General features: G+C 48.7%; 1 protein-coding gene across 1 annotated transcript in view; it reads left to right on the top strand.

Annotated features, from left to right (window-relative positions):
- The window catches only part of NPR1 (natriuretic peptide receptor 1), a 735,215-nt gene that overhangs the window by 531,191 nt on the left and 191,170 nt on the right, over window positions 1–12,854 (top strand). The window contains exon 10 of the mRNA XM_085639850.1: window positions 4,650–4,727. Within this exon, the coding sequence (XP_085495976.1) occupies window positions 4,650–4,727 (78 nt within the window). The remainder of the gene's footprint in view (window positions 1–4,649; window positions 4,728–12,854) is intronic.

Here is a 12,854-nt window from a genome sequence, read left to right as displayed (position 1 = left end):
GAGTTCTTCTGGACGCTGTACAATACAGGGCCTTTCCTCCCTCCTAGGACATTCAGGCTATGATCTCATTGTTTCAGCCTTGGTCTTAGATCTTGGGGAGAGCAGTACTGAGGCTTTTTGACCATGCATCCTGCTTGTTGATTATTCCAAGTGGCATATGTAGGCTCTGCAGTGGCATCCTACGTTTCAGTGAGCCCAGCACCTAGGAAACCTGTCAAATGTGATCCTGGTTTCACAGAAGACTGCAAAAGATTTGCAGTGTTGGCTGCTAGTCTGCAATCTGATGAGTGGAAGACTCCTTTCCTTTTCCCACCCTGAGACAACGGTGGCAAAGGACATCTTTCTGCTGCACTGGGGACTTTATCTGGGAGAGGTGCTGAACAGAGGGCTCTGGTCTCCAGCGGAAACCCGGCTCTACATATATCTGCTGTAGTTGCAGGCCTTCCGATGGCGTGGGGGTCCTTGATATGTTTTTACTTTCACTTTATGGCACATTTTAGATAAAGGTAAGTAAAATTATAAACTTGCCATTTGTTTTCCCACTCTAAGTAGGGCGGTTGGAAAAATGGCAAAACCTCTGTAGGGGGTTTATATCAGTAGCAGATATGGAACAGTCTCAGCCGCTTACATGCTGAAGGTCCGCCCATCTCTAAATGAGGCGGGCGGACTTTCAGTACAGCACAAAGGGTACTCCATTGCCGTTGAAACAGACCACCCTTTCCGCCGCCCTCTAAATCAGGTCCTAACGTCTTTGAGCCTTCTAAAGTTGAGGTCCTTCAACGCTAGAAAAGAGGCACTGTAAATGTCAAATAATTTAGTACCGTCCAGTTGGTACCACCATCTATTTCCAGCTTTCAAAGGAATTTCTATCTTTTAAAACTAGAGCCTGATTTTGCCTCACGCCTATGGTAGCCACCTCCTCTTTTTCAGTTCCCAGCCAATAGTTCAGGAGAATGTTGTTTAAGAGAAAGTCTAATCCCATCTCCCAGGCCTCACCAGAACTATGAAGTTCAAATTTCTCTTTCTAGGTTCTACTCCAAACCAAAATGCCCAGTCCACTCCAGTGGCATGGAGCGTACCTTTCCCTCCAAAATCACCACTGGACAGAAATCATCACAATGCAAGTATTATCTTGGTAATGTTCTTAAAATTCCCCAGACATCTCCATCAAGGCCAGCAAATCCCCACTGTAAATCTGGTAACTTCTGTAGGAGGTCAACAGGCCCCTAATTTTAGGCGCTGCCCTGCAAAAGCGAGATGAGCTATTTATAACTCCCTTCGACGTTAGGAAAAACAGCAGAGGTGTCCTCCCCATTGTAGCTCTTTAGGGTCTCAACCAATGCCTCTGCAGAAATTAAAAGTACCAAGTTTTGCTTAGGTTCTGCAGCACTCCTTCCAGTCCAAACCTTTTGCTGTTTTCAGTGGACCTCCTAAGCTCTTACTTCTATGTACCTGCTCTACTGTACATAATGAGTTGGCTCTTTTCCAGTAGGAAACCAGCAGTGTCAGTGCGAGATGGTGTCCTGTGGCCTAATCTTGACTCCCGGTGTCCCCATCAAGATACTGGCCTCTATGAAACCCTTCCTGCAGATGCTACAGCTACATGGATGATTGCACCATGAGAAGTTCACCAAGGGAGCCAGCAAAGTCAGGTCTTGCCATGACCATTAGAACAATGCTTGATCTTGGTGTCTCAATGTACTAAGCCGAATCCTTGCTAACACCATTAACGATGATTTGGATAATCTAGAATAATCTGGACACAGACTTGTAAAGACCTTCCCTCGAACCAGAGAGAGTACTGGCACAGAAACAAACCCTGACCCCTTTCTAGAAAAGAAGGCCTTTTAACTGGTGGTTACAGGGCCTTCTGGGATAACTGGCGCCATGCATCGCGGTGGCACTCAAAACCAAGCCTCACGTGCTCTCCCTGAGCTCCATAAGGTAGAGCACAAGAATCCGCTGCTTGGCCGCACGTCCCGGCCTATCCCAGTCAACCCACGTTTGTTGTCCTTCCTGATATAGTGGGCGCACGTCCCTAAATTCCTGGTGGGTTCCCCCTTAATGCTCCGCAGTTAGTAAATGGCAGCCATGACCACCTCAGCAGTTTGAATAGTTGGGGTCACTAATCTCTCTGTCAATACCTTATGGGAAAGATTGGCTATGCATCTCCACATAACGTTCTGGTGCTGAAAACGTTCTGGCGCCCGTAAGCCTTTATCACAGCAGTAGTGAGGAGATGCGATTGACCACCTCAGCCGTTCTTGAGAGAACGTAGATGTCCTGGTGGTTGCCAGAAAGGCTTTCAACACAAAATAGTAGAGGAAAGTGACTAGGGTTCTGCTTTGGGCCTTGTCAAAGGACATCAGTGTGTTCAGAAGACAATTCTGATCCATTTTGAAACACCTAGCCGAATCAGAATTTCATAAACACGTGCCAGACCTACCATTTCAACTTAACTAAAGCATAGATTGGAATCCAGCGTGGCTGGGTAAGCCGGTTTTATCCAAGAATAACTACAGTGGTCTCTTGAGATCTACAATACCTGGCAGATTGATACACAGATCCTTTGAGCTCATGGCCCCCCCCAATTTGAAACTTCTCTCTTGGGAGACTTACTTCTTGTTGCTTTACTGTTAGCCTGACATTTCAAGCAGGGCTGATGTCCTATGCATCTCTGAACTTTTCAACATGTCAAGCTTGGACAGAGGTGTCCTGAAGACTCACCCCACTTTGTTCCCAAGGTGATGAGTAAGTGCCAATTGAATGAGATTTTCCCTATTTTTTTCCTTTCCTACATGTATTTTGCATAAGCAGAAGCCTCACAGCTCTGACTTCAAGAGCCACATCCTGTTTCTTACATAAAATCATGGTGCTTTGTTCCACAGATGGCCTTTGTGAGACAGTAATGTATTCAGAGCTGACGGTAGGGACAACGTTGCCTATGGATCATGTCTTGCATCTCCCACTTCTACTCGCTGCATAGGACAGTCCCTCCACCGTATGTCTTAGCATCCCCCACCCAAGCGAGCAGACCTTCAGTGGCACCCCCTGGCTGTACCAGTCAGAAATATGCATTGGCTGCTAGGTGGGCATAGCAGATGCATTCTGTGGACACTTTCCTCTTGAGGCCTCCTCCTGAAGCCATACTGGAGTTGATCAGAAGACTCTTCTGAGTACATTCACCTAGGCCTTGTCTGTTCATTGTTTCCTGCTCCCCTGTATGCAGTGCAATCCCACTGCAAGTTGTGAATTAGAAAACCAGAAAGTAGGCGTAGAATGGAAGTTACCATTATGGTGACTCAACATTCCTTGTCCAAAGGCTTCCTCCTATTACCAACGGCCTCTCTCCGTCCATCAGGGTTTGGTGAAAAACAAACACTGATTGGTTCTTTCTTAAAGAAGCTAACTAACCACTGTACGAATATGCGTGGGATAAGGTCTGGTGGTGTCTACGTATGACTTGTGCACTGTTCCGGGCAAATAAAACTCAATTCTTTTTTTTAACAAATCTGTTTATTGAGATTTTTAAAGAGAACAAACGAAAACAAGTGTCATCATATGTTGTATCAGTCGCTGACAAGGTAGTGTATGCTTACATTTTTTCCAGCGGTAAGCGCAGGATGGGCAGCATATAATTAATAGGCATCATAAAGTACGTAGAAGCTAAGCAAAAAACATTGCAAGTTGGAGTTGCCAATAAAACCCCATTTTAACAGCTGTTAATGCTGTTTCCAGTACCCTTTTATGAAATCTGAAGATAAAATTCATTAGTTTTATACACACCCATGCTGTTTTGCTATTTTTGCTGTTTCCTGCTTTGCGATATATACTCCCTTGGGATATATTTCTATATGATTATTTCAGAAGTATAACAAATTGTGTTAGAAAATAGTTTGTCAAAAGAAATCAATTAGCAAGTAAATAACAAACCTTGCACCTAACTGTGACTCAGAATAACATAACTAAGTACCTCAATAAATCCCTTGAAGGCACACTTGCCTGTTCATTGATTGTGCCCGAGCCCTCAAGGGTAGGTTGGGTTGTCCGTTATACCTACCAGTGTTCACTAGTTAGCAGTAAGAGAGTGTATGCAAACTAGGAGTAAATAAATCAGCATATGGGTAACAGTATCCTTTTGGGGTACTGATTTTTTTCTATCCTCCTTCCCTAGCGCTGACCCAGCTCTGCCCTCACTTCCCACCAATGACCTTTCTCCAATACCAGCAGTGCCCTCCTCCTGTGCCCTCTGCCTAATGAAGTGGTCTTTATCCACGTGGCACTGGCCTCTCTTTATCTCTCTCGGTGCATGCTGCCTCCAGTGATGACCCACATGTCTTCTGCCTTCGTGTCGTGTGTTCTAACATGTACATATCACATGAGCTGGGGAGGGAGGTTGCCTTTCTCTGCAGACCTCTAACCTTTCAGTCTGCACTCTGACCCCAATAGAGCCCTCTTGTTCCATGGAGTATTAAATGACCTTTCTCTGGTTCCAAGATGTCTGATTTCTGGCCGGACCAGTGGCGTTTCTCTGACACCAGCACTGACCCCCGGCATTATCATCAGTAACTCGTTTGACCTTTATGAATCCTGATCTTTGCCCTTGTTGTTGTCATTTCCCCTGATTCTCGGTCTTCTTCTCTTCTCAGGGGAATATCGTGGCCGTGAAGCACATCAACCGGAAGAGAATCGAGCTCACCCGGGAGGTGCTCTTCGAACTGAAGCATGTAAGGGGGCTTTTCATCCTCTCTGTGGGAGAGGGAGGGGCGGGGGGCGTCTAGAGGGGGGCTCGAGCTTAGAGGGTGGGGTGGGTTGAGATTCTGGGGAAGGGCTGGGGTTTCCAGGGAGATGTTTGGGATTATGGGGAGGGGATTGGGTTTACAACTGTGTAGGTTTATGGGGGAAAGACAGATTTATTGCACAGTATTTGTGGTTTTTGAGGAGGCCTAGTGATGGTGGGAAGAATCTAGGGTTTGTGGGAGAGACAGGCCTTCTCTGTGGAAGTGACATAGTATTATTAAGAGGATTTTGAGGGGGGGGGGGGCTGAGCACATCTTAAGTGAAGTGTCTTGCTTTTCTTGAGAGTTTCTTTGGTTTATGAGCCATGGACTAAGAATTCTGAGGAGGACTTTCACTTCCGGGCTGGGACTTGCTCATCCGTGTCAGCCCTGAGCAATATGGCAAGTGAGACCGTGCTTCAGGGGGTGCAGCTGCAGCTTCTGGGGGAAAGGTACCTATGCTGGTGGGAGATGGTCAGCTGCTTCTGGGGGTACGCTTGTGGCTCTGGGCTGCAACTTGGCTTCTCAAGCTGGGATTCGGGCTTCTAGTTCGGCTAAAAAGCCAAGTTTGCTAGTGGATCGGGGAGAGTGTTTCATGGCTAACTGAATTATATTTTTAAGCGGACTAACAGGATTATTTAGACCTCGATGGATGGTCAGTGGTTCCACCAGGGTGGCAGAGGATCGTCTGTCAATTTTGAGATCCAGGCTGGCCTGGTGGGTTCTGTGTACTGCGAAGAGAGCCATGGCATAAGTTCCCCCCCTAGTACTGAAGGTTTTCCAAGCTGGGGACATGTTACACATACAGCAAGCCAGGACGAATGGCTTTGTCAATGGTTGTTAGTTGCATAAAATAAATAAGCAACAGCTATGGCTTCATTGTATATAATATTGAAAATGCTTCAGTTCTTAAATGATGAAGCTGTGTGGGAATTATAACGAGTCTCTTTGAAGTTACATCAAAAGCATCGATGGGTGGTGCTGCTGCAAAAGTAAGTTGTATTTTTCACCCTGAGGGGAGGACAAAAATGGAGAGCCCGATAGGGACCCGTCTCAGCATCTGCCTTTTAGAACTTCCGGTGCTGAGCACCGGCAGGACCCGGCCCACTTAAAAGCCCTGATTTAATGTATTGTGCGGTCCTTCTGCGGGTTGCACCTCTGAGTGTTATGTCGTGGTTGTCACCTTTTTCTGTTTGCTAAGGACACTTGGGAGCAGCCCCCCTGGATGGACCTACACATTGCTGGCCTGCCTGCCTGCAGCCACCATTGAAAAACAGAACAAGATGGCGCCGTGTACCTGTTTGTATTCTGTCACAAAGTTTGGAAAGGCAGCGCACCCGCTATATCGCAGCTTGCTCAGCATTCATCCAGTATACTCGGAATGAGAGATACCTTTTGTAGTTTTTGAACATCTAATAAGCTTAGATAAATTGAGCAGGCCTGCTATGTCACAGCTGACCAAACTGTGCGTCGCATTGATATGAAACGGAGTCCGCCTGGAGCATCACGCCCGTCGCCGTTCAGTCAACATTCTCTTGCTGCGCATTCCACAGGCGTGCTCAGGAAGGGGGACGCGCCTGCTGTGCTCCTGTATAGGCCTGGGCTAAAATTCCGTTCCGCTCGCGGAAGTTGCGATAATTTGACATTTTTGTGTTCCGCAGAGAGCGCGAAAATGTCAAAATTTCCGCAATCTGCATTTTACCGGAAATGTTTTGCTTGCTCGCGCTGTAAAATAATACATTCTCGCGTGCGCCTTACCTGAATCCCCGCGTTCTCCGACAAGTTTTCCCGATCCGGTCGCGTTCTCCACGAGATGTTAGATTGTTGGTAGCCATTTGCGCTGTCTCGCGACAGTTCGCGCCTGCAGTAACGTCATTCGTCGCGCGATCACGTCTTTCTTCTCGCGATCATGCACCGCGAGACAAGTGAAAACAAGATTGCCGCGCCAGTGAGCAACCGCATGGGTAAGTTGGCAAGCCGCAACCACACAGAAAATACCGCGAACGGGCGGGAGAAAAACTTCCGCATCTTCGTGATATTTCCGCGTGTTTGCGGAAATTTTTATCATTTTCGCGATAATTTGCGAAAGTGAATTGCGCAAATTCCGCCCACCCCTACTCCTGTATTCTTACACACTCTTCAAAAAGGGAGACTATATAACAATGCATATAGCCAAGCATTCTACAACAATGCTCAGAAAAAGAGTGACTGCTGTACCGCGGCTTGGGGACCTTCTTCAAAACTGTTCAGTAAAGCAAAACGTCTGGTGTGCTGAGCATTTACCAGTGTTCGTGCCTCCCACGTCACAGCTCGACAAGCGTTCTGCCACGTCAGGGCTCCAAAGAATTCTGACGTGCCAGAACAGCTAACCATTCTTCCGCGTCACAGCTCACCAAGCATTGTGAAACGTCACAGCTCGCCAAGGATTCTGTCGCGTCACAACTTGGTAAGCATTCTCCCGGGTCACAGCTGGAGTCGCCAAGCATTCTGACACGTCACAGCTCGCTAGCATTCTGCCGCGTCACAGTTCGCTAAACATTCTGCCGAGTCACAGTGGCTCGCGGAGCCTGGTCTAAGTAACACTCCTGCGCATTCTACCACGTCACATCGCCAAAATTGGGGTGACCAGGCGTCCCGGTTTTCCACCAGCAGTCCCTGCAGATTTCGGGAAATGTAACTCATGTTTCCGTTTTTAGAGAGGATCGATTGAGAACGGAGGGCGGTGCCATTTTATGTTTTTCAAAGCAGGGATAGTTAACAGCTGTTAAAAGAAAGCAATTGAATTAACAGTCATGCTATTGGCTTTAAAAATTGTATTTTATTTATGTTGTTACTGCCTCTTCTGTAATTTTCTGCTGAGGAGCGCTGTAATTCTGTGCGCTCGATAGAAAAAAAAGTTGTAGTCATTCTGCTTCTGTGAAATGTCTCCGTTTTTTGCTTGAGAATTCTGGTCACCCTAAAACCTGGTCCGAGGATGAACACCCCTGAGCATTCTACAACAGGGACAGATAAAGTGAGGGACTGCTTTGCCACTTATGTGCACAAATGATTGTTAATATTGGCACTCATAATAATACTAATAACAATGTCTTCAAGAGAGGCCTTTGGGCACTCGTAGAATAAAATACCCTTAATTTCAGGACACCTACAGGGAAGCAGCTCACTTTTCCCTCCTCCGCGTTTTCATCCGTTGCTTAATCGCCTTGGTTTCTAATCATTGGTCAGGAATCGAGGATGAAGTGGTTTTTTTTCAGCTCCAGGGACACCCATGAAGCAGGGCTCTGCCAATGATGCACAAGGCTTGTAGCAGTAAATCACACACGGGGGACAAACATGTTTATAGACTAAAGGGGGCTGCGGTTTCCCTCTTCATAGATGACTGCGGAGGGAAAACGCATGTCCCCGCTCAGAGAGTTTCGGCATCCGGTGGCCCACTCAGGGCGAGCCAGAGAGCGCTGTCAGGGCCCAGGGCCAAGTGTGAGCAGCTGAAGGAGAGAGCTGGGAATCTCGCTGCGTGTCCAGCCTGTCTCTCATCCGCTCACTGATGAAACTCTAATCTGAAGGAACATCTTTCTAGAGCCCCGTGCAGCGGCTCTCAGTGACACCTATCGCTGGTGTCCCTTTGTTCAGTGTCTCACAACCTAGGAAACCTGTCTCGGCCTCCTTGAGGATGTCATTCACTCATGACGTCTTCAGAATCTCGCTCTGGGTCAAGCCTGTCTTGATGCTCCTAACAGTTGGACATCACAGCCAGGATCTTCTCGCTAGAGTGCTGTGGCGGTGGTTCTCACAACCTGGGAATCCTCCTTCTGGTACCTCCTTCCCAGGGGATGTCACAGCCTGGGAATCCTTACTCTGGTACCTTCGTCAGAAGGGATGTCACAGCCTGGGAATCCACCTTCTTGTACATATTTTACAGGGTGTGTCACAGCCTGTGAATCCTTCCTCTGATACCTTCTACCCAGGGATGTCACAACCTGGGAATTCTTACTCTGGTACCTTCTTTACTGGGATGTCACACCTGGGAATCCTTCGCCTGGTTTCTTCTTCCCACGGGATGTCACAGCCTGGGAATCCTTCCTCTGGTACCTTCTTCGCTGGGATGTCACAGCCTGGGAATCCTTCCTCTGTTATCTTCTTCACTGGGATGTCACAGCCTGGGAATCCTAACTCTGGTTCCTTCTTTCCAGGAATGTCTAAGCCTGGGAATCCTTCCCCTGGTACCTTCTTCCCATGGGATGTCACAGCCTGGGAATCCTTCCTCTGGTACCTTATTCACAAGGGATGTCACAGCCTGGGAATCCTTACTCCGGTATCTTCTTCACTGGGATGTCACAGCCTGGGAATCCTTACTCTGGTTCCTTCTTTCCAGGAATGTCACAGCCAGGTAATCCTTCCCCTGGTACCTTCTTCCCATGGGATGTCACAGCCTGGGAATCCTTCCTCTGGTACCTTCTTCACAAGGAATGTCATAGCCTGGGAATCCTTCCTCTGGTACCTTCTTCACAAGGGATGTCACAGCCTTGGAATCCTTCCTCTGGTTTCTTCTTCCCATGGGATGTCACAGCCTGGGAATCCTCACTCTGGTACCTTCTTCACAAGGGATGTCACAGCCTGGGAATCCTTACTCTGGTATCTTCTTCACTGGGATGTCACAGCCTGGGAATCCTTCCTCTGGTTTCTTCTTCCCATGGGATGTCGCAGCCTGGGAATCCTTACTCTGGTATCTTCTTCACTGGGATGTCACAGCCTGGTAATCCTTACTCTGGTTCCTTCTTTCCAAGGGGTGTCACAGTCTGGGAGTCCTTCCTCTAGTACCTTCTTCCCAGGGGGTGCCGCTGCCTTGGAGTCCTTCCTCTGGTTCCTTCTTTCCAGAGATGTCACAGCCTGGGAATACTTCTTCTGGTACCTTTTCCCCAGGGGATGTCACAGCGTGGGAATCCTTACTCTGGTATCTTCTTCCCATGGGATGTCACAGCCTGGGAATCCTTACTCTGGTACCCTCTTCACAAGGGATGTCACAGCCTGGGAATACTTCTTCTGGTACCTTTTTCCCAGGGGCTGTCACAGCCTGGGAATCCTTACTCTGGTTCCTTCTTTCCAGGGATATCACAGCCTGGGAATCCTTACTTTGGTTCCTTCTTTCCAAGGGATGTCACAGTCTGGGAGTCCTTCCTCTGGTACCTTCTTCCCAGTGGGTGTCGCTGCCTTGGAGTCCTTCCTCTGGTTCCTTCTTTCCAGAGATGTCACAGCCTGGGACTACTTCTTCTGGTACCTTTTTCCCAGGGGATGTCACAGCCTGGGAATCCTTACTCTGGTTCCTTCTTTCCAGGGATATCACAGCCTGGGAAGCCTTACTCTGGTTCCTTCTTTCCAAGGGGTGTCACAGTCTGGGAGTCCTTCCTCTGGTACCTTCTTCCCAGGGGGTGTCGCTGCCTTGGAGTCCTTCCTCTGGTTCCTTCTTTCCAGAGATGTCACAGCCTGGGAATCCTTCCTCTGGTACCTTCTTCACAAGGAATGTCACAGCCTGGGAATCCTTCCTCTGGTACCTTCTTTCCAGAGATGTCACAGCCTGGGAATCCTTACTCTGGTACCTTCTTCACAAGGGATGTCACAGCCTGGGAATCCTTACTTTGGTACTTTCTTCACTGGGATGTCACAGTCTGGGAGTCCTTCCTCTGGTACCTTCTTCCCAGGGGGTGTCGCTGCCTTGGAGTCCTTCCTTTGGTTCCTTCTTTCCAGAGATTTCACAGCCTGGGAATCCTTCCTCTGGTACCTTCTTCACTGGGATGTCACAGTCTGGGAGTCCTTCCTCTGGTACCTTCTTCCCAGGGGGTGTCGCTGCCTTGGAGTCCTTCCTCTGGTTCCTTCTTTCCAGAGATGTCACAGCCTGGGAATACTTATTCTGGTACCCTTTTCCCAGGGGATGTCACAGCCTGGGAATCCTTACTCTGGTATCTTCTTCCCATGGGATGTCACAGCCTGGGAATCCTTACTCTGGTACCCTTTTCACAAGGGATATCACAGCCTGGGAATCCTTACTCTGGTTTCTTCTTTCCAAGGGGTGTCACAGTCTGGGAGTCCTTCCTCTGGTACCTTCTTCCCAGGGGGTGTCGCTGCCTTGGAGTCCTTCCTCTGGTTCCTTCTTTCCAGAGATTTCACAGCCTGGGAATCCTTCCTCTGGTACCTTCTTCACAAGGAATGTCACAGCCTGGGAATCCTTCCTCTGGTACCTTCTTTCCAGAGATGTCACAGCCTGGGAATCCTTACTCTGGTACCTTCTTTACAAGGGATGTCACAGCCTGGGAATCCGTACTCTGGTACCTTCTTCACAGGGATGTCACAGCCTGGGAATCCTTCCTCTGGTACCTTCTTCACAAAGGATGTCACAGCCTGGGAATCCTTACTCTGGTATCCTCTTCACTGGGATGTCACAGCCTGGTAATCCTTACTCTGGTTCCTTCTTTCCAAGGGGTGTCACAGTCTGGGAGTCCTTCCTCTAGTACCTTCTTCCCAGGGGGTGCCGCTGCCTTGGAGTCCTTCCTCTGGTTCCTTCTTCCCAGAGATGTCACAGCCTGGGAATACTTCTTCTGGTACCTTTTTCCCAGGGGATGTCACAGCCTGGGAATCCTTACTCTGGTATCTTCTTCCCATGGGATGTCACAGCCTGGGAATCCTTACTCTGGTACCCTCTTCACAAGGGATGTCACAGCCTGGGAATACTTCTTCTGGTACCTTTTTCCCAGGGGCTGTCACAGCCTGGGAATCCTTACTCTGGTTCCTTCTTTCCAGGGATATCACAGCCTGGGAATCCTTACTCTGGTTCCTTCTTTCCAAGGGGTGTCACAGTCTGGGAGTCCTTCCTCTGGTACCTTCTTCCCAGTGGGTGTCGCTGCCTTGGAGTCCTTCCTCTGGTTCCTTCTTTCCAGAGATGTCACAGCCTGGGAATACTTTTTCTGGTACCTTTTTCCCAGGGGATGTCACAGCCTGGGAATCCTTACTCTGGTTCCTTCTTTCCAGGGATATCACAGCCTGGGAATCCTTACTCTGGTTCCTTCTTTCCAAGGGGTGTCACAGTCTGGGAGTCCTTCCTCTGGTACCTTCTTCCCAGGGGGTGTCGCTGCCTTGGAGTCCTTCCTCTGGTTCCTTCTTTCCAGAGATGTCACAGCCTGGGAATCCTTCCTCTGGTACCTTCTTCACAAGGAATGTCACAGCCTGGGAATCCTTCCTCTGGTACCTTCTTTCCAGAGATGTCACAGCCTGGGAATCCTTACTCTGGTACCTTCTTCACAAGCGATGTCACAGCCTGGGAATCCTTACTCTGGTACCTTCTTCACTGGGATGTCACAGCCTGGGAATCCTTCCTCTGGTTTCTTTTTCCCATGGGATGTCGCAGCCTGGGAATCCTTACTCTGGTATCTTCTTCACTGGGATGTCACAGCCTGGGAATCCTTCCTCTGGTACCTTCTTCACAAAGGATGTCACAGCCTGGGAATCCTTACTCTGGTATCTTCTTCACTGGGATGTCACAGCCTGGTAATCCTTACTCTGGTTCCTTCTTTCCAAGGGGTGTCACAGTCTGGGAGTCCTTCCTCTAGTACCTTCTTCCCAGGGGGTGTCGCTGCCTTGGAGTCCTTCCTCTGGTTCCTTCTTTCCAGGGATATCACAGCCTGGGAATCCTTCCTCTGGTTCATTCTTTCCAAGGGGTGTCACAGTCTGGGAGTCCTTCCTCTGGTACCTTCTTCCCAGGGGGTGTCGCTGCCTTGGAGTCCTTCCTCTGGTTCCTTCTTTCCAGAGATGTCACAGCCTGGGACTACTTCTTCTGGTACCTTTTTCCCAGGGGATGTCACAGCCTGGGAATCCTTACTCTGGTTCCTTCTTTCCAGGGATATCACAGCCTGGGAATCCTTACTCTGGTACCTTCTTCACAAGGGATGTCACAGCCTGGGAATCCTTACACTGGTACCTTCTTCACAAGGGATGTCACAGCTTGGGAATACTTCTTCTGGTACCTTTTTCCCAGGGGATGTCACAGCCTGGGAATCCTTACTCTAGTTCCTTCTTTCCAGGGATATC

Source organism: Triturus cristatus, chromosome 12 (genome assembly GCF_964204655.1).
Source record: "Triturus cristatus chromosome 12, aTriCri1.1, whole genome shotgun sequence".
NCBI classification, from domain to species: domain Eukaryota; kingdom Metazoa; phylum Chordata; class Amphibia; order Caudata; family Salamandridae; genus Triturus; species Triturus cristatus.
Note: the sequence above shows the minus strand (reverse complement) of the source record. Positions and strands in the feature narration are given on the sequence as shown.